Raw genomic sequence first — 25949 nt, forward strand, 5'->3', positions numbered from 1 at the left:
TTAGAGCACTGATGGTCTTGCAGAGGAACCATGTTTGATTCCCGGCACCCACATGGCAACTAACAACTGTCCACAACTCAAGTTCCAGGGGATCCACCTCCCTCACCTGACCTCTGTGGGTATTCCGTGACACGGGTGCATTTACACATATGCAGGCAATACACTCATACAAATGCTTCTTCTAATAAAAAAATGTTTAAAAAAATAAAAATAATAAATATATTTCTAAAAGTGATGTCTGGGGACCAATTGTTTGTATGTCTCTTTAAAATGAATTAAAACTTTAATTTCATTTTAAAATTTTAATTTTGGCTTTTGAAGGCTAGTAAATTATTAACTGGAAGGATCGTACCTGAAGTATTTTTGTATAGTTTAAGATTTTTATTTTTTAAAAGCATGTGCATAAGTATGTGTCTGAGTGTAGGTTTTTGCATTTCCGTGTGGTTGCCCACAGTCTGGCATAGGATTCTCTAGAGTTATAGGCAGTTTTGAGCCGCTTTATGTGGGTGCTGGGAAACAAACTCAGGTCCTCTGGATGAGCAGTACGTCCCCTTAATAACTGAGCCATCTCCCCAGCCCCTTTGTTTACTTGAAATGAAAACTGTGTAGGAAACTAGGTCCTTAAAAATCAAAAGGATTTTTAATCACTAAAAGAAGTTTAACTTATATTCATTTTATTTTTTTAATATTTTATTTATTTTTATGTGTATGCGTGTATTGCCTGCATGTAGGTAAGTGCACCCGTGTCGTGCAATGCCCGTGGAAGACAGAAGAGGCTGTTGGATCCCCTGGAACTGGAGTTATGGGCAGTTGTTAGCTGCCATGTGGGTGCTGGGATTTGAACCCCAGTCTTCTTCAAGAACAGTCAGTGTTCTTAACCGCTGAGCCATCTCTCCAGCCCCCAAAATCAAAAGGATTTTTAATCACTAAAGGAAGTTTAATTTATATTCATTTTAATCATGGTGCACTGTAATTCTTTGGAGACAGATAATTTATACATGTTACATATATCAAGTCCACTCAAGTCACTCCCTAGCTCCTACACTGTCATCTTACCCATCATTCTAAATCCATGAAAGTTGTTGGAATGTGGAATCCCTGTTTACTGTGATGGAGACAGACTCTTCAGAGAACAGTGTGTCTGTAGGACCTGACTTAACATCTCAGAAGTGACAGTGGTCCTACGTGTTTCCATTTCTCTTTATCCATTCATGGATGTTGTGTGAGTCCATTTGGATAGGCAGTGCAGTATAAATATAAAAAGCACCAGAAAACTCTTAAGTAGAGAAACATGGTTCCTGAACCAATAGGTTAGTCGTGCAGTGTCACTTCTCTGACTTACAGTTCACTAAATCCAAAAGGTAGAATTAGATGGTTGCTAAGGTCCCTTCCCTGGTCTAGTATTACATGAGCCTGGTTACCTAGGAGTAGGTAGGAGCATGGGCAGTTATTCATTAAACCCAGAATATATACTCCCAAATAGAAATGGCCCACACTATCCTCACTTCCAGATATAAAAGTTGAGAATGCCGGTTACCATAGCAACTCACCTTCATGGAGTCATTTGTAAATTCAATTCTGTAAAGTGACAATATTATGTGGCAGCACCTGCAAAGCTCCATAATGTTTCCTCTGCTTCCCTTCTTGCCCTGGGCTATGGTGCCAAGAATTGTCATAATCTGGAGAAGCAATCAAGAGTTCTCAAGCTGCCTTTTGGGGTGTAGGAACAGAAGGTGCTGACAGGGGTAGGAGTGAAGGAAGGCCTCCTTTCAGTTTACTCATTCTGCAGCCGCCCTTCACAAACTTCAGCAAATATTTTGTGATGTTGCAAGGTGTTACAAGAAGTGAAAAGCAAGCTGTGATTCAGCTGGGATGAAGACTTTGCAAACAAAAAAGGGCGATCTGTTGCGAGGCAGACTATTACTTCTGTGAGTCCACAGTGGAATGCTCAAGGAGAGATTTCTGCAAGACAGTGTTATTGTGCATGCTGGATTTAAAAACAAGACATATTTAAGATTACTTGGCCTAGTAGGTCTCAACTTATGGATCTCAGGCCCTTGGAAGCTCTGGGTTACTGCAAAGAATCTGCAAACTCTACATATGCATCTCTGGATGGAATGAAGTGCACTTGTTTATCTGGATGACTTTTCAAGTATGCATAAGTGTTAATATGTCCAGTGTACATAAATTAAGAGAAAATTAATTTGTAATGTAACATTAGCTATATTTTAAAATCAATTAACCGTAAGTAGGGTCTTACATCATACTTGAGCTTGAGGCTTTTGAGGGGCTGCTGAAATACAGTCTTGCTTTTCACATCATGTCTTGATTCTGAGGGCAGAGAACAGGGACACCTGTTAGGAGAGAAATTTTCCCAGCTACTGGTTTCATTTTCGTGACATAAGTAGGAACATTTATTTGCCATTGGCCTCTATTATCTCAACACCTTTAAGGAAGGTCTTAATTGGCCACTTGAGCACTTTTTCTCCATGTGAGATGTCATCCTTGAATATAAGCTTGTGAGCAACGGACACAATTCTTAGTCCATGCATTTCTGTGACAAATACAATTATTTTGTTTCAAATCTCCATATCTTTGCATTGCCAAAAATGGAGCTTCAGGGGCCTTAGGGGTTTCAATTTTCCTTTTCTCTGGGGTTTTGTCTATGGAAAGGCTTTCTAGGAGGGGCTTAAGAAATTCCAGATGTGTGTTCTGTGACGGGGGAGCAGAAGGTGTGAGAAGTCTGGGCCTCAGGCTTATCGTTCCATGCTGGTATTTATCCAGACAGCCTTCACTATTCACATTGAGGCCTTCAGGTTCAGGAGTGTCCTCCATTTCTCTGTCATTCTTTTGGGTACCAGGAGATATACTTCGGTTTTAATGGAGCATGAAAAACTGCATCATTGTCTAAGCTCTTTGTAAACAAGAAAAGGTGATATGTTATGAGACAGACTATTTCTGCTGGAGTTCACAGACTAGACTACTAAGGGATTTCTGTAGCGATTCTATAATGTATACTAGATTTTCTTAAAAGGCCAGTTTTAAATTGGAACACACCAAGCATCCATTTCTTCCCTGAGGCTTTGCCATCTCCTGGCTCTACTGAGGATGTAAGGAGCATGTCTTCTTTGTTCCCAAGTCTGACAAACACACTTGGGACTGCTCATCTCCCTATCTGAGCCTGGAGAATAGGGTGCAGGTCCCTACAACATAGCTAACATATTTATCTTTCTGTTTTCCCAGAGGACATTTCCCTCTTTTGTATCTTTTGTCCTTTTTTTTTTTCTTTTACATCCCAAGGCAGTTTCTGAAACCAAAATCCAGGAAAGCTCTTTTTGTTTCTCTGCTTCGTGCTGTTACATGTCTTCTCTGGGCCAAGAACATACTAGGCTCCTACCTGGATGAGAAGGAACACGAAAGATAAGCATATGGTAAAAGGAATACCTGTCATTCCACATATACAAATTAGTACAGATTTCATGGATCCAAGGCTTATAGGAGACAAGTTCAGTCTCAAATGAAATCAGACACTACACAAAAAGTGAACTTTAAGAGGATAATTAAAATAGGACCCTAGGGTTAGTTTTTCTATAGGCTCTTGACATTTTCGGGGGGGGTGCATCTAGAACTTAGTACCTGTACTTTTGAACACAGTGCCAAAATAGGGATCTCTCCTAGGACTGACTGGACGATGAAAGCTGTTGTCTATGGCAGCATTTCAGCCTATTAGCCCAAGTCTTGGCAGAAGATGGGTGGGAAGGGGGAAGGGAATGCAGCTGCTCACTGCCATGGCCATCCCCCTGAGACTGACTTTCCATTCAAACGCTGTCTGGAAATTCCCTACCCTGAAGACTTTTGGAAGCACAGCTGCCTCTAACTCGGGAGTTTCTGCCCCAACCAGAACCAAAATATCCTGTTATTGATTTATTTAAACCTTCATTCAAAACAAAACAAACAAAACAAAAACTCCCACTAAATTCCTGTTATGCACTACAAATCAGGAACAGGTAGCATTACTTTTCATCTTAGTGACCTTATCTAAGGGTCCTGTTGAAAAAAGACATATTGTCATTGGATTTATGGATCTTACAGGTTAGCTAGGGGAAGGAAGAGCTTGTGAAAAGGCAAGTGGAATGAACTCAATATTATGATGAGAAAAGCACAGGCTGTGGGGTACACTGAGGCAGGACTCTGAGCAAAGCCTTTAGGTATTGGAGAAAGCTCCTGGGGTAGGACAAGAAGGAACAGGTGGAAACTTAAGAAAGTCCCAAGGCTCTGGGTACAGGGCAAGTTCTAACAAGCCAGCTGCAGGCCAGACTGTCTCTTAAGTAGGAAAGGAACAGAGGGCAGCTGGTACCATCCCAAGGCAGTTTCGGAAACCAAAAGCCAGCCCCAAATTTCCAGTGGGAGTGATGGCCCTGTGTTTCAAAGTTGGTGGTCATGAACAGACATTTATTTTTTTTCATTCAGAAGAGCAAACTGCTACATGCTGAAGCAAGAAGATTCCACATCCCTGTGTACCAACATGTGAGATGGGAACTGAGAGGCTGTGGAGGAACACAGTGAAGAACCCTTCACAATGCAAAAGCCACAAGCTCTTTGCCCTTGCCTCTTGGATAGAAGGGGGAAACTGCCTTAAAGACTGTATTTCAGCAAAGAAGGGTTTGTAAACATCAGTGAGGCATTAGTGCTAAATCAGAGTTTTTGCAAGCAATGCATTCTTATCATTAAACTCTTAGGTAAAGCTCGTTTGCTTCCGATGGGCTGTCTTAAGCTGTGTGTGCTCACTTAAGTATGGGGTAAACTCCCTAAAAACAAAGGCTGGTTGCAAATAATACAGAAGAATTCAAGTTGGAATTAACTTTATAAAATAAGGACAATCTGAGATTCAGGAGGCAATCTAGCCCACTGAATCATGAGAAAGAATTATGTTTCTGCAGCCTTGAAAAATGAAAATTGACACCCCATCTGGGAAACCCCAACCACATCACCTAAAGGCCAGTTTCATGTCATGGAAACAAATCAGAGGGCTGCATTTGGAGAAAGTCCATAAATTCTAGATCACATAGGAAATAATTACATACTATTATTATTTAGTGACTGTAGCAAGAAAATATGATCTTTGAATAAACAACCAGAAGATTAAGTACATTTGTGCTAAATGGCAAACAATCATGTAGATCAAATTACTAATATTTTAGTCCATGAATGTACAATATGTGCTTTAACTTATGCCAGTAAGATAATCTTTAGAGGTGTCTGAGTGACTTCTGGACCCAACTTTAATCCATAAGGTGCTTAAGGAATTAAGAATCAATAAAAATAGTCTGGGAAAACACTGAACCACTGCTAGGCAGCTATTAACCTTTCACATCAACCCAGTTTCCCAAATATGCTGATCATCTCTAACTAGGACAAGGGTCAAGGTCTACAAACTACTTTTTAAGGGACAAGTACTAAATATTTTAGGCTTTATGATTTTGTCATCTTACAAAACCAGCCATATATATAGTATGCTAATGAACGGACTGACTATACTCTAATACAACTTTATTTGTAGAAACAGGCAGTTTGCCTCTGGGTTGTAGTTTGCTGTTGCTTGACTTTGAACAATTGCAGAGATGTAAAAAAATTATAAATTCTTTTAGAAAAATAAGGAGCTCTTTGGAGGTCCACAGCAGACTTCTGTAAGGCTGTATTCTGAGGGCTTATTAGCCCACTGCAGATGGTTTCCTTTAATATTTATAAATAGTGCATGAAAATGTTTGGATGAAGACTACCTGCTTTCAGAGGTCAAGTGCCTCAGCTGGAACAGATATGGTGCTGGAATTGGGGAGAATTGTTAATTTGAGGCATAAAACATTTAGCTAGAGGAATGACTATACTACTCGAACCCCATAGTCTTTTTGCATTCTCAACTTCAACCAGGTTTACCGCCGCCCCATACCCGAATTAACGTCTCTCTCTTCATTTCCACCATCCATGCCTTTGCTTACTTTTGTCCTCACCACATCTCCTATTAGAGGATCGCTTCTCCGTGTAAAAATCCAATTATCGGGCTGGTGGCTTGGCTCAGTGGGAGAGTGCTTGCCTATCATTTGTGAAGACCTGGGTTCAATCACCAATACCACAAAATAGATAAATAATAAATGTATGTATACTGTCTGGTGATCTTTGGGAACATGATGAAATTACTTAAAATATATGAAATTGAAGTTTTGGGGAAAAGTTAGTAAAGTAAAACGTCTAATTCTGCTCTTCTTGCTCTAAAACCGTATTAAAGATAATTTGAGGGAAAATGACATGAACCCCAAGGACAGTGAAAGAACTTATCAAAGGAGGAAGATTTTAGAGGGTAGAAAGGAGACAAATGGTAATAGACTTGACACACTTGAAAAGCCAAACAGTAAATTATGTTAAGTAAACAGGAAAAATTCAATACACATTCCAGATCCCTCAACAGGCTCAAGAACTGGTGATACCTGTGGAAGTTGGGAGAGTTGGGATTCCGACTTAAAGGTCACTGGTTGAATGAAGGCCAAGTGAGAGTCCTGTGAATTTCTGACTCCCCCTCCCGCAACTCCCCACACTGCCTGATACACTCTGGCCCAAATCCAGAGGTGCAGGCTCCAGAGAGACTAAAACAGTTTCCGGTTGAAGGAACAGGCACAGCTCATGGTGGGCATGGTACTTAAAACAAGAGCCAGCGAGCTGAGCATTAGCAGGCTCCCTGCTCTTCCCCTCCATTTTAACTTCCAGGCAAGAGAACTGAGAGGACTTACTATCCACTCAGTGGACAGCGCCTATCTTCAACATTCTGCAGTGCACAATGAAGGTTACCCATAACAAAGAGTGAGGCAGAATCAAGAATTCTAGGCCAGCCTGGGTTATATAGTGATACCTTATCTTGAAACAAAAAACTGCAGTTAGTCTTCTACTTAATGATAGCTTGACTTATGATTTTCTGAATTTAGGATGATGAGAAAACTACATATATTTAGTAGAAACTGTACTTGTATTTGGAATGTTGACCTTTTCCCAGGCTAGTGAAATGTGGCGATGCTTTCTCAAGATCTGGGCAGCAGCATGGAGCTACAGCTCCATGAGGAGGAAACAACTGACACCCTGTAGTTAGCTGTGTTGCTCAGATGTTTCTTGTTAGGTGTATTAAATGTATTTACGACATTTTCAACTGATAATGGGTTTCTTGGGATGGGAACTATACCATAGATCTTAGTCCATCTATATTGTACTTCCACTTGTGACCATGATAAATTACCAGGGGTCAGATTTACTTCCCCTAAACAATTAGAAAACTGGACCAAATTGAGAAAACCGTGTTTGGATACTGGACACTAGGCAGTACAGGACCATGATTCCTGATTGGGTATATTCTAGAAGCACAGTCCATAACTAAGGGGAATCTAGTAATCTTAGTGAGTCAAGAAAAAGACTGGAGCAGCCTGTGTGAAACAGTTAAGACACAGGGCAGAGTACTGAAGGATACAACTACATAGAAAAAAATTCCAGAAACCTTTCACAGGAATCCTCCTGTGTCAGTGCTAAATATTAGGATGCACAGGTGTAGTGTACAAGGGAATAACAAAAGACGGCTGGTTCTAGTTTTCTAAGTTTTCATTATGATTATTGAAGTTTTAGATTTACTTACTTATGTGTCTGTGTATCTACGTGTGGGTGCACTTAACTGTGTGTTCCCTGGGAGGCCAGAAGAGGGCCCTGGGTATCCTCCATTCCTCTGCCTGTTCCACTGAGGCAGGGTTTCCTTCTATAACCCGGTGCTGGTGTCTTGGCTAGGCTGGAAGCCCACCAACCCCAGCGATCCTCCTAGCTCTTCCCCGCTCAGTGCTGGAGTTATAGGCATTTACAGGGGAACACCCAGCTTATTATGTGGGTGCTGCGATCTGTATTCCAGTCCTCATGATTGTGAAATGAGTGTCCTTAACCACTGAGTCATCTCTTCAGCTCCTGATCATTGAATTTCACCAAATGATTTCTGCACTTTTAAGACTGTCATACAGCTTTGAAATTTTTTTTCTAATGTGGATAATTTTAATAGGGCTTAAAAAATGTCAGCCAACCTTATATTCCTAGAATAAACCTACACTGGTCACAAAATACAGTGTGTTGCTGTTATTAGTTTTCTAATATTTTCTATCTTTGTTCTGAGGATCATTTTTTTGCGTATTTAATCATATTCATATTTTAAATATATTTTCCTATATAGGCATATATTTTCCAGAATTTAAAATTTTATTTCATTTACTATTTTTATTTTATGTGTACGAAGGTATTACCTGCATGTATGTAAGTACACTTGTGTCATGCAGTGCCCCCAGAAGTCAGAAGAGGGGGTCAGATTCCCTGGGAATTGGAGTTACGGACAGTTATTAGCTGCCATGTGGATGCTTGGAATCAAACCCAGGTCCTCTGCAAGAGCAGCCAGTGCTCTTAACTGCTGAGTTATCTTTCCAGCCTTTTCCAAAATTAAAAAGAAAAAAATTTCTATTTTTATTTTGTGTATGGGTGTATAGTCTGCATGTATGTAAGTGCACCTGTCTCAACAGTGCCAGAGGAGGTCAGCAGAGGGCGTCAGATCCCCTGGAAATGGAGTTAAGGATGGTGGTTAGCTGCCATGTGGATCATGGGAATTGAACCCAGGTCCTGTGCAAGAGCAAACAGTGCTGTTAACTGCTGACTCATCTCTCTAGCCACCAGATATTTTTTTTTGAGACTTAGTCTCATGTAACCTAGGCTGGCCTTAAACTTGTTATGTAGCTGAGGATGACCTTGAACTTCTGATTCTCCTGCCTCCATCTCCTAGATTACTATGCCCAGTTTATACAGCACTAGGGATCAAAGCCAGGGCTTTGTGCATGCCAGGCCAGCTCCCTACCATCTGAGCTTCACCTCCTCCTCCTATTTTCCTGACTTTAAATATTTTATAATAAAATTTTCTGATTATCTTAGTGACAGTATTATTGAGAATTTCATTCCATGTATTTGATAAAAATCTTTTAGCATGATGGCAAATTAAAAACTAAGAAAGAGCATCATTGCCATCTGGTGGAAAGGCCTATTACCACATTTAAAAAGGTCCACAGATGCCCACCCTTCCAACTCAGGGAGTCAGTCACTGAGTCCTGCCAAATGTCTCATCAGGCCTTTCAAATCTGTATATTTATTTCCATTGTCTCACTACTACCTTGATCAGCAACTTTAACTAACTAACTAACTAACTAACTAACTAACTAACTAACTAACTAACTAACTTAAACTATACACATGTACACACAAAATCATTGCTTTTAAACTTAAAATCATTGCTTTTAAACTAGTTCAGATTTTACTGGAGATAAGAACAAGCCTGAAGTCCAATAAATATTGGTCAAAATTTTAAAAGTACTCAGCAACTCACTAAAGTTATCTCGGAGGAAGCATACGCACACAACTTCCCAAGCTTTTGCTGGTATTAGTAAACTGGTGATACTGACATGCATAACTGTGGGCTTATCCAGATTTAAAAAAAAAAAAAAGACATCTGGAGAAATTACTAACTCCAGGGCTAGGGTAGAAGGATAAAAGTAAACAAAAACCAAAATAAACATGGAACATCCTGTGCTGGAAAGTAAGGTATTACTCTAAGAGTGTAACATCAAAAAGGCCCAGAACCTGGCTTGGAAGCCTCACACTGGCCGTATCTGGGGCAATTTGACATCAAAGCAAATAGCAATAAGAGGCCCAATAATATAGGAACCAATGAGTTTATATTGATATAAGTGAGAAAAAAAAGAGAGATTTTCCTCACAATCAAGTATCACCTAATAAACACAGGAGGAATACCAGAACTGAAAAGTCATCATTTGGCAACCACCAGGTAATGATTAATTCAGCCAGGAAGCATCTCAGGATGCTAACTGGTGTGTAAAGATGCTCATTAATGTAGTAGTAAAAAATTACAAACTTTACAGTGGAGAAATTAAGTATCATCTAAAACAAGTGATCAAAATTAATAAACCACAATATGATGCACTTAAAAGGACACAGTTCTATTTCTGTGATAGTCCTGCCAGTCTAATTATGAAGAAACATGGGAAAATCACAAATTAAGGGAAATATTATAACTGGCCTACATGTTTCATGACCTCAATATATTTGAAAGGCTAGTCAAGAATTTGTGTCGCACTGTAAACATAGCCAAATACAGATGGCTGGAGAGGTCATAGATCCTAGAGAAAACCCTATCTCTGTCACATCCCTAGATAAATGTAATGTCTTACTGTATGCTAAATATGGATCCTTATATTTACAGACAAGTATATCATGCACTACTCATCAAAGAATCGTCTTTTTGCAACAGATGGAGACTCTCACAGAATTCCACAACTGGTCACACACAGAAAATAAATGTCTAAGAGATGCCCAACCCGAAGATACACATCTACAGTGGAACCTCTACAGTTAAGGCTCATGGAACATAGTGGAACAGGGAGCAGAGAGAATACTAATGTAGCTCTAAACTCTCATCAGTGAAGCTTCCTTATCCAACAGAGTATGACGCACACAGACAGGCACAACTGGCCAAAGTATAGAGAGTAAGAGACTGCAGAGAGCATGTCTCTGAATAGGACGCCTATATTAAAACCCAACACCCTTGGCTCGGGGACCACTGAGGAAGAGGGGGTGGAAGGATTCTAAGAGCCAGGGGTTGTGCATGATCATAAGGAAACAGAGTTTTCCAGGCCTTTGGGAACTTGCTCATATGAACTTAGAGCAATGGTGTCAGCATGTACAAGATCCATGCAAACTTAGACAAAAACCCAGCATAGAACTGAGGAGATGGGTAGCAGGCTCCAACCTTAGCTGAAGAACTATTGGCACATGATTACTGCTGGGTGAGAAACAGTTGATCTTCTTTAAAGGAAAGACTTTAGATTGGCTGACTAGACTCCAATGGAGGAACTTGCACTGAGGGACATGTGGGTACAAATGCTTGACTGGATAGACCTTAACATATATGACAGATTAAAAAAAGGGTACTAGAGACACGATAACTAAATGCATTATTCCAGATTAGATTTTTTTTTTACTTGCCTCAAAGGCCAGCAATAAAACAATTAGTAGGCTATAGGAAAGATTAGATACCAATATTATAATAATATTCTGATTTTGATAATTTTACTATGAGCATAAAGGAAATAGATTCATTTTTTAGGAAATACAAATTTAAGTATTCAGGGTAAAGGAGTTACAACATCTGTAATGAACATTCAAATGGTTAAAAAAAAAAGCACTTATTCTAGACTTATGAAAGAAAAAGGGAACCTCTTTAGGAAGTAACAAAAATACATAAAGAACATGGTGTTAAAAAAAAGTCACAATTTTCAGAGAGGTCAAGAAACTAATCAACAGCCATGGGAGGTGGTTCCTGGGAGGGGTGGTGGAATGCAGTGATAATGAAGAGGAAAGGGGAAAATTAGAGTAGGAAAAATTTAATGAGGTGAGGAATGGGAGAGCACGGCAGAGGAGGGAGTGTGTGGTGGTACAAGTAACACTAAAGGCCTTTAGAAAAAGCCATATGGAAATCTACCACTACAGAAGCTTCTTGAAGTATATACATATATATCATAAAGAGATTAAAAGGAGTTACCCTGTAACAGGAGAATATTGCTCCAGCCAGACCTCATAGGCTAACAGAAAACAAATAAAAAACCCCTAAATGCCAGGAATGTACTTGTTCTCAAGAAGCTGTTGACCAGGGATTCCATAGACCCTCAAACAATACTGACCATTGCCCCTCTTTTGGTTACCTACCAGAATTTGATGTTAAGACCCTATTGCTGAAGACATTACAAACATAAGCTATAGAATAAACAAGAAGTCTAGTTGGTGCTGACTTCAGAGCCTCATCTCTACTGGCTAGCATCCATAGTGCTGGAAGGTGCTATGCATACTACTGGAAGGAAAAAATAATCATCAACTCTACCCAGCTATGAATCCTGTAAACACAGTAACAACTGGCCTGGCAAGATATGTCCATTGGTGGCACAGTGGCACAAGTATTATGGGAGTAACCAGCACTCTTTAATTGGATTTAAGGTCCACTTCCTAGGATGAAGCCCATAGCTGACAGTTATCAGGCTTAGGAACCTGAGGCTAAACACATCACAACATAGGGAATAAACTAATATGTTTTCTACTAAATACTTATCATAGTAAACTGACTGCTAATGACTTATACCCAGAGATTATTACATCTCTCAGCTCCTTATGCAGCAGGTGATTTGGTGATTATAACACAGAAACCCACAACTGGCCAATGTACAGAGAGCAAGAGGCTACAGACTGCTTATTCCTGAATAGGACATCTATATCAAACTTCTGCCTCCCAAAGCTCAGGGATCATTGAGGAAGAGGGGGTGGAAAGATTCTAAGAGCTAGAGGTGGTGGATGACCACAAGGCAAGTTTTCCAGGCAGATTGTCAGTTACTCACATGAACATACAGCAATGGTGACAGCATGCACAAATCCATCCAAGCTTGAACCAGACAAAATCCCAGCAGACATGAAGTGGGTAAGAACCCCCAACAGAACCTGAGGAAATCATGGAAACTGATGGCTGCTGGGAGGGGCAGAGGAAGTCTCTTTCAAGGATAGGATTCTTAGTATGGTTTACATAGTGAGTTCCAGGCCAGCTGGGGTTATAGGGAGATCCTATCTCAAAAAAGCAAAAAGCAGGAAAAAAAAAAAAAGCCAGAAAAAAAAATGGAGGTATGGATAGGGGAAAGGATCTAAATATCAAATTATATTGTATGTAAATTACAAAAATTCAATTAAAAATCATAATTTTGCAAGCATTCTAATAATTATTCAGATAGGAATTAACAAAAAATGTTGTATTTAGGAGGGGCAGGTATAAGGAATAGGATAATCAATATAGTCTCAAAGTTCCTTCTCACAAATTTCTTAATTGCAAAAAGAAAAATAGCACTATACAGTCGAGAAAGTGGATCTTACTATGATCCAAATTCACATCACCAATAAGTGACATTCTCTGCATATGGATGTGATGTCTAGGAAAGAGCATTTAGTATTCCCATCCACACTGTGCAAGCCACATCTGACCATGAGGTGACAAAAGAAAAACTCCAACTAGTCTATAGTATTCGATTGTTCAAAGAATCAATATTATAAGACATAAAAAGGCAAAGGAATTGTTCCAGATTAGTCATGATATGCAACTTAAAACCCTGGTTGGATCCTATGGCTGAAAATAAATTAGTGGAACTAATGAAATTGGAACATAGACTGCCAACTACACAAAAATACTATATAAATGTTAAATTCATAAATTTACTAGCTACACTTAGATAAGATTAAACGCCTGTTTTTATGAAGTATATGTGTGGTTTAAAGGGAAAACAGTATGGTCTGCACTATATTCTCAAATGGGTCAAAGAAAAAATTTTAAGAAATAGAAAGGGATAAAGCAAATACGTAAACATTAAAAGAAACCTAAACAATGAGTTTTACTTAAAGTTCCCCAAACACAGAATACTAAATTTTTAGTACTATCTATATTCTCACAGGTATGGGAACTAGGAGCCAACAGACATTAGGAAGTTGGCACAAGGGCAGGAAGGGCTGAGTCTCTTCCCAGAGAAACTATCAGAGCTCCTCTTTTCATCCCTTTGGCATTCACTTTGATAAAAGTTATTCTTGACTTTAATTCTACCATCTTGCTATTGCTTATTTTTATGTCTTCCTTTTAAAAAGTATTTTATAGTTTTCGAACTTTATCACCTAGTAGGTACTTTTCAACTTATGAATCTTATTATTTAACATGAATATGAATTCTTATGTTCTGTTCTGAGGTATGATACAAAAATCTCTGGAGAAGTTGCAACTGGCCACTGGATCTACGCATGTAAGGAAGCTACTCAAGGTGAATTCATAAAAAATGAGTTATGCCAAGTTCAGGTCCAGACCCTGAGTAGGGTACTTTTCTCAAAGTTAATTATTAACTTTTAATGGATCTGTGACCTACTGGACCCTAATCCTGGCACTTGGGAGGCAGAGGCAGGTGGATCTCTGTGAGTTCAAGGCCAGCCTGGTCTACATAGTGAGTTCCAGGACAGCTGGGGCTACAGGGAGACCTGTCTCAAAAAGACCAAAAAAAAAAAAAAAAAAGTTGTGTTACGATTTTAATTCAAAATACCAAACTGATTAAAGCACAGGAGCATACTTTTGTCCTCAGAGACATTATTTGTATTTTGCACTATCCTTATAATCTTTCTGGTATACACAAATAACAATGGATTCTAGAAAATTACTGTTCGAAAAAAATCTTGTAGAGCCAGGTGTGGTGGCACATAATCTCAGCACTCAAGAGGTAGACGCAGAAAGATCTCTATGAGTTCTGGGCCAACCTGGTCTACATAGTGAGTTCCAGGTCAGCCAGGGCTACATAGTGAGACACTGTCTCAAAAAAAAAATGGAAGGGGGGGCAGGGGGGAAATACAAACCTTTAAATATTCTTCACAGTAATTGTGAGACAATAAAAAGACAATGTCTATTTTTCATTATCTAGAGTAATTACCTTATATAATATATGCACACATATTTTTTATTTTTTACAGATATAAAGATATTACAGGTGGAAATAGGGAACACTCATTTAAAGGTCTCCTAGTAGGCTGCAGATTTTAAAAGTAGATGGTCCAAACCTAAGAAGTCAGTATAAGAAAAATCTTTACTTGACATCTCAAAGTAGTCTTCTAGCACCCTACAATATTTAAGAAAAAAAAAGAACGAAAGAAAAGGCAAAAGAAAAGAGAGAGGATGAGCCAAGATGTTTGTTTTGTTTCATTTATTTCTTTGGGTGTGGAGAGGTTAAAAAAGTTTCTTTACTGCCTCAGTTTCCCAAAAAGTACATTCATTTTCATTACCTAAGAACACGGGCAGAAACTCATGGACAAACTGCTTCTTCCAGATTTCATAACAATCTGAATTCAAGATATGTATAATATTACTTTTCTGAAATCCAGTGTATTCATTTCAACAAATGAGTGCTCCTTGGGTCCTTGTTCATATGTGAAAGGAACTGGAACTTAAATTAAAAAATGAAAAATGCAACTTGTCTTTGATTTGGGTCTAGACTAACGGTTACTAACGAACCATTCAGGAACAACCGTCTTAAACACTTAAATAGCCAATGAAACTGTAATTAATTAAGGGAGTGTCGATTCTAAGAACTATGGCATTCATAAAAAAGTCTGAATGTCAAGTTCTGAGCAAAGTGTCAATAATTTCACATTTGTAATAGCTATAAATAAAATACATGGATCAGATAATTATATGAACAATGTTAAACAAAAAGTGCATACAGAACACAGAAATATCTTTTTCATTAATTTTGTAACTTATTCTAGTTCAATTGTCTTGAAACAGGTTATTTTGTAAGATGAATATCTGTTATGCTCTTTGAAAAGTCAAAGCAGAAAGCATAGGAGGCCAGAAACTTCATCAGTTCAATCTAGACAGAAGTCTGCTTGTAGTTTTTGGTATCCAAAACCTTTTTGCCACACATTGCACAGATGCCTGAAACAAAAGAAAACATGTGAGCAATCAATTAGTACCAATTGTTTGGTTTATTTATTTTAATCCAGAGCTTAAAATTTCAGCTTTAGTGGAGCTGGACAGATGGCTCAGTAGTTAAGAGCACTTGCTCTGCAATCATGAGGATTGGAATTCATATCCCAACACCCACATAACAAGCTGGGCATCCCCACAAATGCCTGTAACTCCAGATCCAAGGGGGATGGAGACAGAGGGTCCTTGGGGCTTGCTGGCTTCTAGCCTGAGAAAACAGGAGCTCTGGATTCAGGGAGTGACCCAGTCTCAAAAAGGAATAGGTGCAGACTGATACAGGACGACAAGTAATGCCTTCTTCTGGTCTCTGTGTGCATGCCCAAGTGTGTGCACCTGCACACATATGCGCACAAACACTCAGACACACAGACAAAAATCTTAAAAACTTCACTTAGCATCATAAAAGAGAAAAGAAACATCATTTTGATTTCATTATGAACACATTTTAAAATACATTTTTTTTGCATTAAAAAAGTGTATTTGACCAACAGAATTTATGAAAGGCTACTCCTTTTCTATTATCCAGAGCAGCAACAAATGAAGAAGATTTGATATAAAGAGAAAAATGGAGCAAAATAAACTTACCCTTTTTGTAAGCGCAGCCTTGGCAGTAATGAGAACCTGGCTGATGCACAGAACTTTTACAAATTCTGCAAGTGGAGAACTTATTCTTTCCATATGGATCAAATCTAGAGATTTTGTTTTTAAAGAAAGACATAAAAAATGTATACCACAGTAGAGACACTTTTAATTCCTTGTAAACAACACTAAGGATCCATGTACGCTCACCATTCCTTCTATCAAATTCTTTAAGTGACAGGCATTTTCTGGCTGACTACTGTGTAATACACCTCTGTCCTTCCATGTAAGTTGCAGACTTATGAAGAGTCAATCATATTTATCACCATTCCTTCTATCAAATTCTTTAAGTGACAGGCATTTTCTGGCTGACTACCGTGTAATACACCTCTGTCCTTCCATGTAAGTTGCAGACTTATGAAGAGTCAATCATATTTATTTTCAAACGTGTCCCTATTTGTCATTCTATTTGTATAAAAATATTATAAAAACTGATGAAATATGAGTGTAAACGACTGACTCCATAAAAATCTAACTTACTGATTTAGGACGACTAGGTAAGCAGGAACCATTAAAACTGCTATTGAATTAGGTATGGGTAAGCCAATTATTAAAAATGGGGAAAATTATAAGGGTAAGAACTCCACACTTTACAAGTATTAAAGTTTTTTCTTTTTAAAGATTCATTTTTTAATTTATGTATATGTGTGTATGTCTAAGTCATGTGCATGCAGACAGATGCCTTTGAAAGTCAGAAGAGGGGGTTAGGTCTCTTGCAGCTGGAGTTAAATGTGATTGTGAACTGCCTGATGTGGATGCTAGAAACTTGGATCCTCTGATGAGCACCAAGTGCTTAACCACTGTGCCATCTCTCCAGTTCCTTCCTACCCTCCCCCCTTTTTTTGTAAGCCCAGGCTGATCTTGAACTCCTAATCTTTTGCCCCATCACCTAAGTGCTAGGATTGTAGGCATGTGGCACCATGCCTGGCTTAGTTTTAGTTTTTGCTTCACTCTGAAGATACCAATGCTTATGATGGTTTATGTGAGGAAAATGACATAAAACTCTTGTCAGTAGACTCATACTCAAATTCTTTATCTCAATACCAAATGATGGATGAATACGTCTACAGTAATGTGCTTTAAAATAAGGTATGTGCATCTTCTACTGACTGCCTACTTTAGCATACATTTTCAGTGGACTGCCTTAATTCCTTTGGGTAAAGGGGTTTCTACTATATGAAAATGCTAGTCTATAGGAACTGGAGTGCAAAATAACTTTTGAAGAAATACTTCTCCCCAAATTGACAATAATGCTCTGATTTAAAACTGCTTTCCTAACTATAAAATAAATTTTGTATTTATCCTGTATAGTATCACAGATCTGGTATCTTGTCGTGGGGTATATAGCACAATAGCTCAGTTTCTTTATTTTATTAAACAAACAAATACTTTTTTTTTTAAAGACAGAGTCTGGCCATGTAGCTCAGGTTGTCCTAGAGTTCACTACCTTCCTTCCTCAGTTTCCAAAGTGCTGGGATTTAGAACATGCATCACCAAGGACAGCTAAGACATTAGCTGTTAAAAAGGTTGACTTTTTCAAACTCAAGAGAATCACTTTATTCCCACAAGAGATGATAAGGTCAGTTTGTTTGGATCTGTATGTCTGGAGAATCTTTTTCTTAAACTGTATTTTTATTATTCTTAGATGAAATTTTAATCTCTGAACTCATAATTAATTGACAGAGTTTCTTACTTAATGATATATCTTATAAATAATGGTATTGGAGAGTCAATGTAGTATTTCTAAAGTGAAATATCTAGAGTACCCAAAAGTAATAGCTACATTTTAATGACATCAGAGTAAGTTTGAGAGTATAAAGGAAGTGAAAGTATATAAAACTGAACAATTTATATAAATTTATATAAATAACTTAGAGAACATAGAGTCGATCAACAATTTATAGTATGATGCTATACTGAACAGTAAGTCTATTATGCTGTTTTTAATCAATTCTTTAATAAGCACCTACTACATGCTAGATACTCTATATATAAAGCTTTATTATTACTTCTAATCCTTGGGATGATGTCACATAATGAGTGTTTATTCATTTCTCAGATATCTACTGAGTGCCTACCATATTCCAAGTAGTGTTCTAAATACCAAAGATGAATGCTCAGGCAGCACATTTCCTGCCCTCATCAAGCTCATACGCATGTGAACAGAGAAATAAGACGCAATCCAATAAAACAAGCAAGGTTTTCAGATAAGTAATAGTAATAGTACTACAGAGAAAATTCCAACTGAAAACTGTAATGGAGGTGAAGGTAAAGGATGAAAAAATTAGTTTAAATGTTGGTTAAGGACTCCTTTTTGAGGAGGTGACATCTCAGCCTAGACTCAAGTAACAAGGAGTGAAATATGTAAACTCTGAGGGAGGACTCTTGAGGGAGCAGCAAGCATAAGCTTCTTTAGATGGACGAGGGCTTGGCATATCTAATGAGGAGGAAGAGGGTACAGTGGGAATTCAGAAGAGAGAGATGTCATATTATGGAGAACCTTATTGTTAAGACCATGGTAGAGCACTTAGATTGTACATGGAAAAGAAAATCAATGGAGGATTTTAAGCAAAGGAATGACTTTTCTAAAGATCATTCTGGTCAGTATTAGACAACAGTGGAAACAAGAAAAAGCAAAGAAAAAAAGAAAAAGAAAAAAAGAAAAAGAAAAAGCAAGGAAATGGCTAGAGAATTCTTTAAATATACAAGAAATAACAGTGGTTCGGACCAGAGCAATAGCAGGATCATATAGATCCAAACTGTATTTTAGAGGTAGATCCAAAGACCCTGCTGATGAAGTAGAGGAAGGGGTAGAATCAGCAGCTTTTGAGTGTCAGCAAATATGAGTAGACAGTTGGTGTTACTTATGATGAAAAGACTGAAGGAAAAAGAGGTTGCCTATTAGACATCAAATTAGTGTTTAGATTTCTGAAAACTTCTGTTGTGAGAAGAAGCAAGGAAACGGGATGGCAGTGCGAAGGGTTTGTGGAATTAAAATTTTTTTTGGTCTTTTTGAGACAGGTCTTTGCATAGCCCCAGCTGGCCTGGAACTCACTGTGTATGTAGACCAGGCTGGCCTCAGAGATCCGCATGCCTCTGCCTCCCAACAGCTGGGATGAAAGGCGTGTGTCACCACGCCCAGTGTGTCAAGATTAGAGTTTTAAAGCTGGGAGACATTTTATCTTCAGATGAAAGAGTATAATTCAGAAAGCTAAAGAAACTGCTGTAAGTTGTTTAAGTTCACATGGCTATAAAGAAAGAGAATCTAGATTCAAATTTAGGTCTGACATGAAAGCTTATGATTCTTCCACATGTCCTTGGTGCCTTTGATTTGTAGGCTAATTAATAAGTAGATAAAATAGAAGTTTTCTGGAAAAATTACATAAAGAAAGTCACATTAATAATCTTCATTAACTGGTATGGTAAGGAGGAACAGGGTGAAACCAGCAGGTTACAGAAGATAGTCTGCCTTTGTGTGCCAGCACTACGTAACCCTATGTATTATCACAATTGGAATCATGCACAATAAATCTACTCTAAGAGCTTTAATATTTAAAAAGTGAAAATTTATGATTGATCTATGGATGTTCTTACCTACCTTGCTTTTTTTGAAGTCAAAGCTTTATTTTCGTTCAGCTTTCTTCCACCACTTTCTATATATTAAAACAAATGGATATACATATTAGTGGGGTTTAATTGTATACATTTGACATATAATTTCTAATATTTGGGAATTAGTTTAAAAAATACACTCATTTCTACCAACAGAATACCCTGTGTCTAAATTTTGAAAATCCTCATACAATAGCCTAGTTCTTAAGGTACTATTTAAAAATTACTAGGGAAACAATAAACACTTGTATAAAATACAGTCATTTCATTACCCAGTTTCATAGTAGCACTTTAGGAATGGGCTTACATCTTTGTGAGCTCTGTAAAATCTAAAAGCCTCTACTTTGGTGTCAGATTGAATACAGTAAAAAGATTGGGTTTCCCCCCCATGGAAGACATACTTCACTGTATATATTCAATAATAATGCAAGTGGAAACAGTTTACGTTTGTGCAAGACCATTAAGTGAGAGAGGAAAATTATATATAGACTTTATAAGCTGAATCAAAGTCATAGCTTGAAATAATTTAATAATTTTGCTTTTGACCATATTAGGAGTCCATACATGTAACTCAGGGAACTAAAGAGAAGCTATTACCTCATTGGGGGAAATCCAGTATTCCTTAGTGTTTAATAGATGAGACAGATTGCACTTAACATTTCACTTTGCAAATAATCTAAAAGCTAAACCACTATTTATACAAGTATTTGATTCAATGTCCATTTTATTTCTTATTTTTATTTTATATGTATGAATGTAATGCCTGCATATAGGTAGGTGCACCTGTGTTCTGCAACACCGGCAGAGGTCAGAAGAGGGTGTCGGATCCCATGGACCTGGACTTATAGAGGGTTGTTAGCTGACATGTGGGTGCTAGGACTCTAGTCTGGGTCCTCTGTAAGAGCAGCCAGTCTGCTTAACAATTGAGCCCTCTCTCTAGCCCTCTCAATTTCTATTTTTTAACAGAAAAAAGTACCTGTGGTATTCCTTGCACCATCTTTCCACGTATCTGGAGTGATAACTGTACCAAGTTTCTTTTCACCTGTATGAAAATACAATAATGAAACTCATTACTTTATAAACTAATTACAAAATAGTTATCAAAAAATACTAAATATACTACTATACCACACCTGAGGCTTATAATGGCATCGACAGTCTTGTTATAGTAGGAGCCTGCGAATGCTGGAGTAGAAACCAGTGAAGGAAAACCTAAGCTTATAATTGTAAGCAATGGATAAATGATCCTAAATAAAATTTGTAGGACAATAAGAAGCTCTATAGTGGGCTTTCACTGTTTAGACTGTAAACAAATCTGACAAATCTATGTATTTCATCAACACTAATTACCTAGGATGTGAAAATCACTATATACGGTACTAATGAAAAGAAAATCACAAATCAAAGATCGAGATTTCAGGGAGCTTACACCCAAGTTCATTAGTGTTTTAAAAGCTTATCTGAGTTCCATAGGCAGATCACAGGAGATGAATGAACTAGGTCAAGTTATAACAAACGTGTGTGTGTGCACGTGTTTGTGTTTATAAATTTTTTTTCTAGTTAAGAATTTATAGCTTTTGCTGGGCAGGGTGGCACACCCCTTTAGTCCCAGCATTTGGGAGGCAAGAGGCAGGCAGATTTCTGTGAGTTCAAGGCCAGCCTAGTCTACATAGTGAGTTCCAGGCCAGCTGGGGGCTACAGAAAGACCCTGTCTCAAAAAGAACAACAACAAAAAAATAGTTTATAGCTTTTGTCAGATTCCCAAAGAGATCAGAGACTTTCAAAATAGTTAAGAACTCTTCGACTCAAATATAAGCTAGAAAAAAAAATATTAACAATTGTAAACTAAAAGAAGGTCTAAACGTGGCAATGGAAGTATGAAATGAAACTACATAGATAAAGCACATCATAAAGAAAGGCATGGGAAGTTCAGGGGACATCAGTACACAAACTAATCAGGCTGACACAAGTGTGAAAGGGGTAAGGGTTGATGATGAAGTTGGAGAGATAAGCTAAGGCCTTATCTGTGGAGGGTCCCGAATGTCAGGATCCCAAATAGCCAAGGTTATTTCTTCCTGCTTAAGTAGGAAAAAGTTCAGGGTAGAGAAATGAATTAGACATTCATTGGTATTAGATGTGTAACTTGAGGCCAAACATTTCCAAAAGAGTCTAACAGTGCCAGAGAAATAAAAGACCCAAAGAAAGTTCCTGGAACTTAGTAAATGGGAGTTTACTGGTTAACTTTTAAAAGTTCTTTCAGTAGTATAAAGTCACTGTGTATTTGTAAAGTGCTAAGAAATAACTAAAAATCTAGAGCTAAGCATAACTAAGTTTTTCAAATACTTATGACACAAAGAAAGATGAGATTGTAGCTTTTTATATGAGCAAGATTTCAGCTTACTTACAGGGTGAGAGTAATGAGCACAGAATAGATTAAAAATAATAAAAGATTAGATTTTCAGAAAAGCAGAGAAGTGTGAGGCTAGCCTAATTTATAGTGAGTTCCAGGCCCAGCCAGACAGAATTACGTAGTAAGACCTTGTCTCAAAAAAACAAAAAAAAGTAGTAGCTGGAAGGAATGACCTTTTATAGCACACTTTATGTTCAAAGTATGTGCGTTTTATTTTAAAATCACAGCGGATCTTGGATTCTCAAAATTTTTATGTTCCTTGAAGATATAAACTCTCACAATCTCCCATGTTCCTCATGTTCTCTTGGTACAAAATATTACAGCATAAAGAGAATTAGAATAAGTCAAACTAGACAGAATTTTTGTCATCGAATATTAAAATGTAAAGAATTTTCACCCCCCCAAATACAAAGAAAGCCCAAGTTACCATATATAAGACTTATACAGTATATTATATAAGGGTAGGTACATAGTCTAAAGACATTTAAGCCACATTTAATCAAATATTTTCCCCCTAAAAAAAAAACTGCCTTAGAAGTTGGACCTGGTGGCAAAGGCCTGTAATTACAGCTCTTTGGGATATTGAGGCAGAAGGACAAGTTCAAAGGCCTCTTTGGGCAATATAGTGAGAGAAACTGGTCTCAAAATGTAAAAGTAATTAAGATTCCATCTTACCCTAGTTAGATTTGCAAAGATCAAGAGAACAAAAGACTGCAAATGCTGGAGAGGATGTGGAGAAAGAGGAATGCTCATTCACTGCTAGTGGGAATGCAAACTCGTGCAACCACTGTGAAAAGCAGTGTGGAGAACCCTCAAAAAACTAAAAATGTACCTACCATATGATCCAGTGATACCACTCCTTGGCATATACCCAAAGGACTCATCTTACCTTAGAGATACCTACATATCCACATTTGTTGCTGCTCTCTTCACAATAGCTAAGAAATGGAAACGACCTAAATGTCTCTCAACTGAAGAATGGTTAATAAAAATGTGGTACATCTACTCAATGGAATTCTATTCAGCAGTAAGAAAAGATGAAATTATGAAATTTGCAGGTAAACGGATGGAACTAGAGAGTGTTATACTAAGTGAAGTAACACAAATACAGAAAAGCAAGCAACGTATGTTCTCCCTCATTTGTGGATTGTAGCACCAATCCCTCATATGTGAGTATATAAATTCTGATGTAACACCAGCAATCAGGTAAAGGCAAAAGATACATGGAGGTAAAGGAAAAGAAAGAACTTGAAAGGGGTACAGTAGGGAACAGACGTAACCTGAGGGAGGTGGAAAACGTGGGAGTAATTGGCAGGGAGGAGAGGAGGGAGGGACATGCAAGGGACCATGGTGTGGGGGAAGGAGAGAAGTCAGGAGAGGAAAGATGGCAGGGGCGGGGAGGTATGGGGGGGAGGGTGGGGATAATGGGGGCACTGTGACTAGGGAGGGAGGAGGGAAGCCGGATAGGAAAAAAAAGAGTGGAGATGAATGAATCCCCCGGGGGGGGGTACCTAGAGGGAAAAGTGATGCCCTAGAAACCCTATGAGAAATGCACAGAGTGTCTGAACATTAATGCACATGTATACCTGGGAGCTGCTTGGCAGGGAATGCAGTGACAGAAGAGACCTCCCTTAGAGTGAGAAACACGCTATACAGCATTCATCAAAGAAGCTTCTCCAACAGATGGAGGCTACTGCAGAGTTGCACATTGGGTCAGGCATACAGAACATATGCCTGAGAGATAACACATCTGCAGTCGAATCTCTACAACCAAGGCTCATGGAACATGGCAGAATAAAGGGTAGAGAGATGGCTAATGCACCCCTCAACTCTCACCAGTGAGGCTTCCATGTACATCAGAGTGTGATGCACACAGAAGGCCACAACTGGCCAAGTTTTAGAGAATAAGAGACTGCAAAGTGTAGGATGGGACTCCTATATGGAACCTCACCCACCCACGGCTCAGGGACCATTGTGGAAGAGGAGGCGGAAAGATTGTAAGAGCCAGGGCTGGTTCATGAACACAGGGAGGTAGTGGCCTCCAGGCCACTGGAGACTTGCTCATGTGAGCCTGTGGCAGTGGTGGAAAAGTCAAAGTAAAAAAGAGGGGGGGTTAGGGGTGGAGGTTGGGATATACCTCAGTGGTACAGGCCCTAGGTTGAATCTCTGGCACTATAGAAAAAGAAAATAGAGGTGGGATGGAGTAGGGTCAAAGGACATCAATACCAAAAAGCAAATTGCACTTTTGGAGTGATGAGTATGATTTAAAATTGATTGTGGTGATTTACTCTGCAGATATACTAAAACCTACTGAATTTTTAATCAGGGGATTTATACTGTATATGAGTTATATCTTTCTTCAACGTTTAATGTAGGGGACAATGTTATATGCCTATATGGTATAGGCTGTAGAAAGAGGAAGGCATAGTCCCACTCTTCCCCACCCAAAATGGGGCAGAGTTTGATTCTGAGTGCCATAGATTGGGAGAAGGTGATAGAGTTAATCAAATCCATACTAAGGCATGTTTACACTAGACATTATCTACATTATTCCACTCTCACCAAGTATAAATTAAATATTATTTCTCAGATGAGATAAAAGGGGCAAGAAACATTAAATAACTCATCCACAAATATTCTTTTACTTATTACAAGAACTCCTGGGCTGGAAAGATGGCTCAGTGGTTAAGAGCACTGGCTGCTCTTGCAGAGGACCCAGGTTCAAGTCCCAGCACCCACACAGCTGCTGACAACCGTCAGTAACTCCAGTTCCAGGGGATCTGATGCCCTCTTCTGACCTCCCTGAGCATTGTACAATGGGTGCACCTACCTACCTGCAGGCAATAACTCATACTCATAAAATAAAAATAAGTAAAATATTTAAAAAAAGAACTCTGAAACTCATGGTGTCTGTGTCCAAAGTTTTATGTCCAGAGAGGTTATACCCAAAATGTTCCATGTACATTAGACAGTAATTGGGATACAAAGAATTGAAATCTTGTCACAGAAAGTCTAGCCTGAGGAAGAGACCTGGGCATAAGGAAGCTGTTTTTTTAAACATACCAACACCTTGAGAAGTTAAAATCAGGTATTTTCTATAAATACCAAGGTTTCATTAGAATCATTAAGCGGTAACTAAAAGGTGGAAGAGACCTCTCTGGTCAGGCAGCTGTAACTGATGCGGGAAAGACAAGAGAAACAGACGCAGAGCTGCAGAACTGAAACAATTCTGGACACAAAGTATCTGATTAGACAGCCCTGGGGAGGGGCAGGGAAGGAAGACAGTAGAATCAAAGATATGTGGGAGAAGCAAAGAGGGCCTAGCTCCATGAGAATCTCGTCGGGCTCCTCCCGCCTACTCCCACGGAAGCGGCCTCTGAACTCACATTTTTCGCACACCATCCTTCCACGAACCAGCCGCTCCCTCAGGCGTCGGAGCAGCAGTCGCCACAAAACATCAACACCACAGCCTGAGAAGAATTCCCCTTCCGGTTACGTCAACCCATATCCGGTCTCTCAGCCTTCAGCTCTCTCCTATCCTATACCCGGAAAGCCGCGGGAGGAATAAATGCGACGGGTGGGCGGGGTTTCTTTCGTTGGCCCGCCCCCTTCCCCGCTA

At 38.7% G+C, this 25949-nt stretch overlaps 1 protein-coding gene across 1 annotated transcript; it reads right to left on the reverse strand.

Annotated features, from left to right (window-relative positions):
* Window positions 1–14870: 14870 nt before the first annotated feature.
* On the reverse strand, window positions 14871–25862 carry Cript (CXXC repeat containing interactor of PDZ3 domain). Its single transcript, XM_008823061.3, has 5 exons — window positions 25717–25862; window positions 20897–20962; window positions 19907–19961; window positions 16255–16358; window positions 14871–15618 (listed from the first exon to the last, which is right to left on the reverse strand). The coding sequence occupies exons 1-5, from the start codon at window positions 25730–25732 to the stop codon at window positions 15554–15556; spliced, it is 306 nt and encodes a 101-aa protein (XP_008821283.1). The 5' UTR covers window positions 25733–25862; the 3' UTR covers window positions 14871–15553.
* Between the last annotated feature and the right edge of the window lie 87 nt (window positions 25863–25949).

The sequence above is a fragment of the Nannospalax galili genome, unplaced genomic scaffold (assembly GCF_000622305.1).
Source record: "Nannospalax galili isolate Female #2095 unplaced genomic scaffold, S.galili_v1.0 scaffold286, whole genome shotgun sequence".
Classification (NCBI taxonomy): Eukaryota; Metazoa; Chordata; class Mammalia; order Rodentia; family Spalacidae; genus Nannospalax; species Nannospalax galili.

Excerpts from the sequence above, each read along its gene's own strand:
- Cript (XM_008823061.3), bottom strand. Across the intron at positions 19,962-20,896 it reads TGGTGCAAGGAATACCACAG|AAAGTGGTGGAAGAAAGCTG; the intron begins GTACTTTTTTCT and ends TTTAATATATAG. Across the intron at positions 15,619-16,254 it reads AGGCTGCGCTTACAAAAAGG|GCATCTGTGCAATGTGTGGC; the intron begins GTAAGTTTATTT and ends CTTTTGTTTCAG.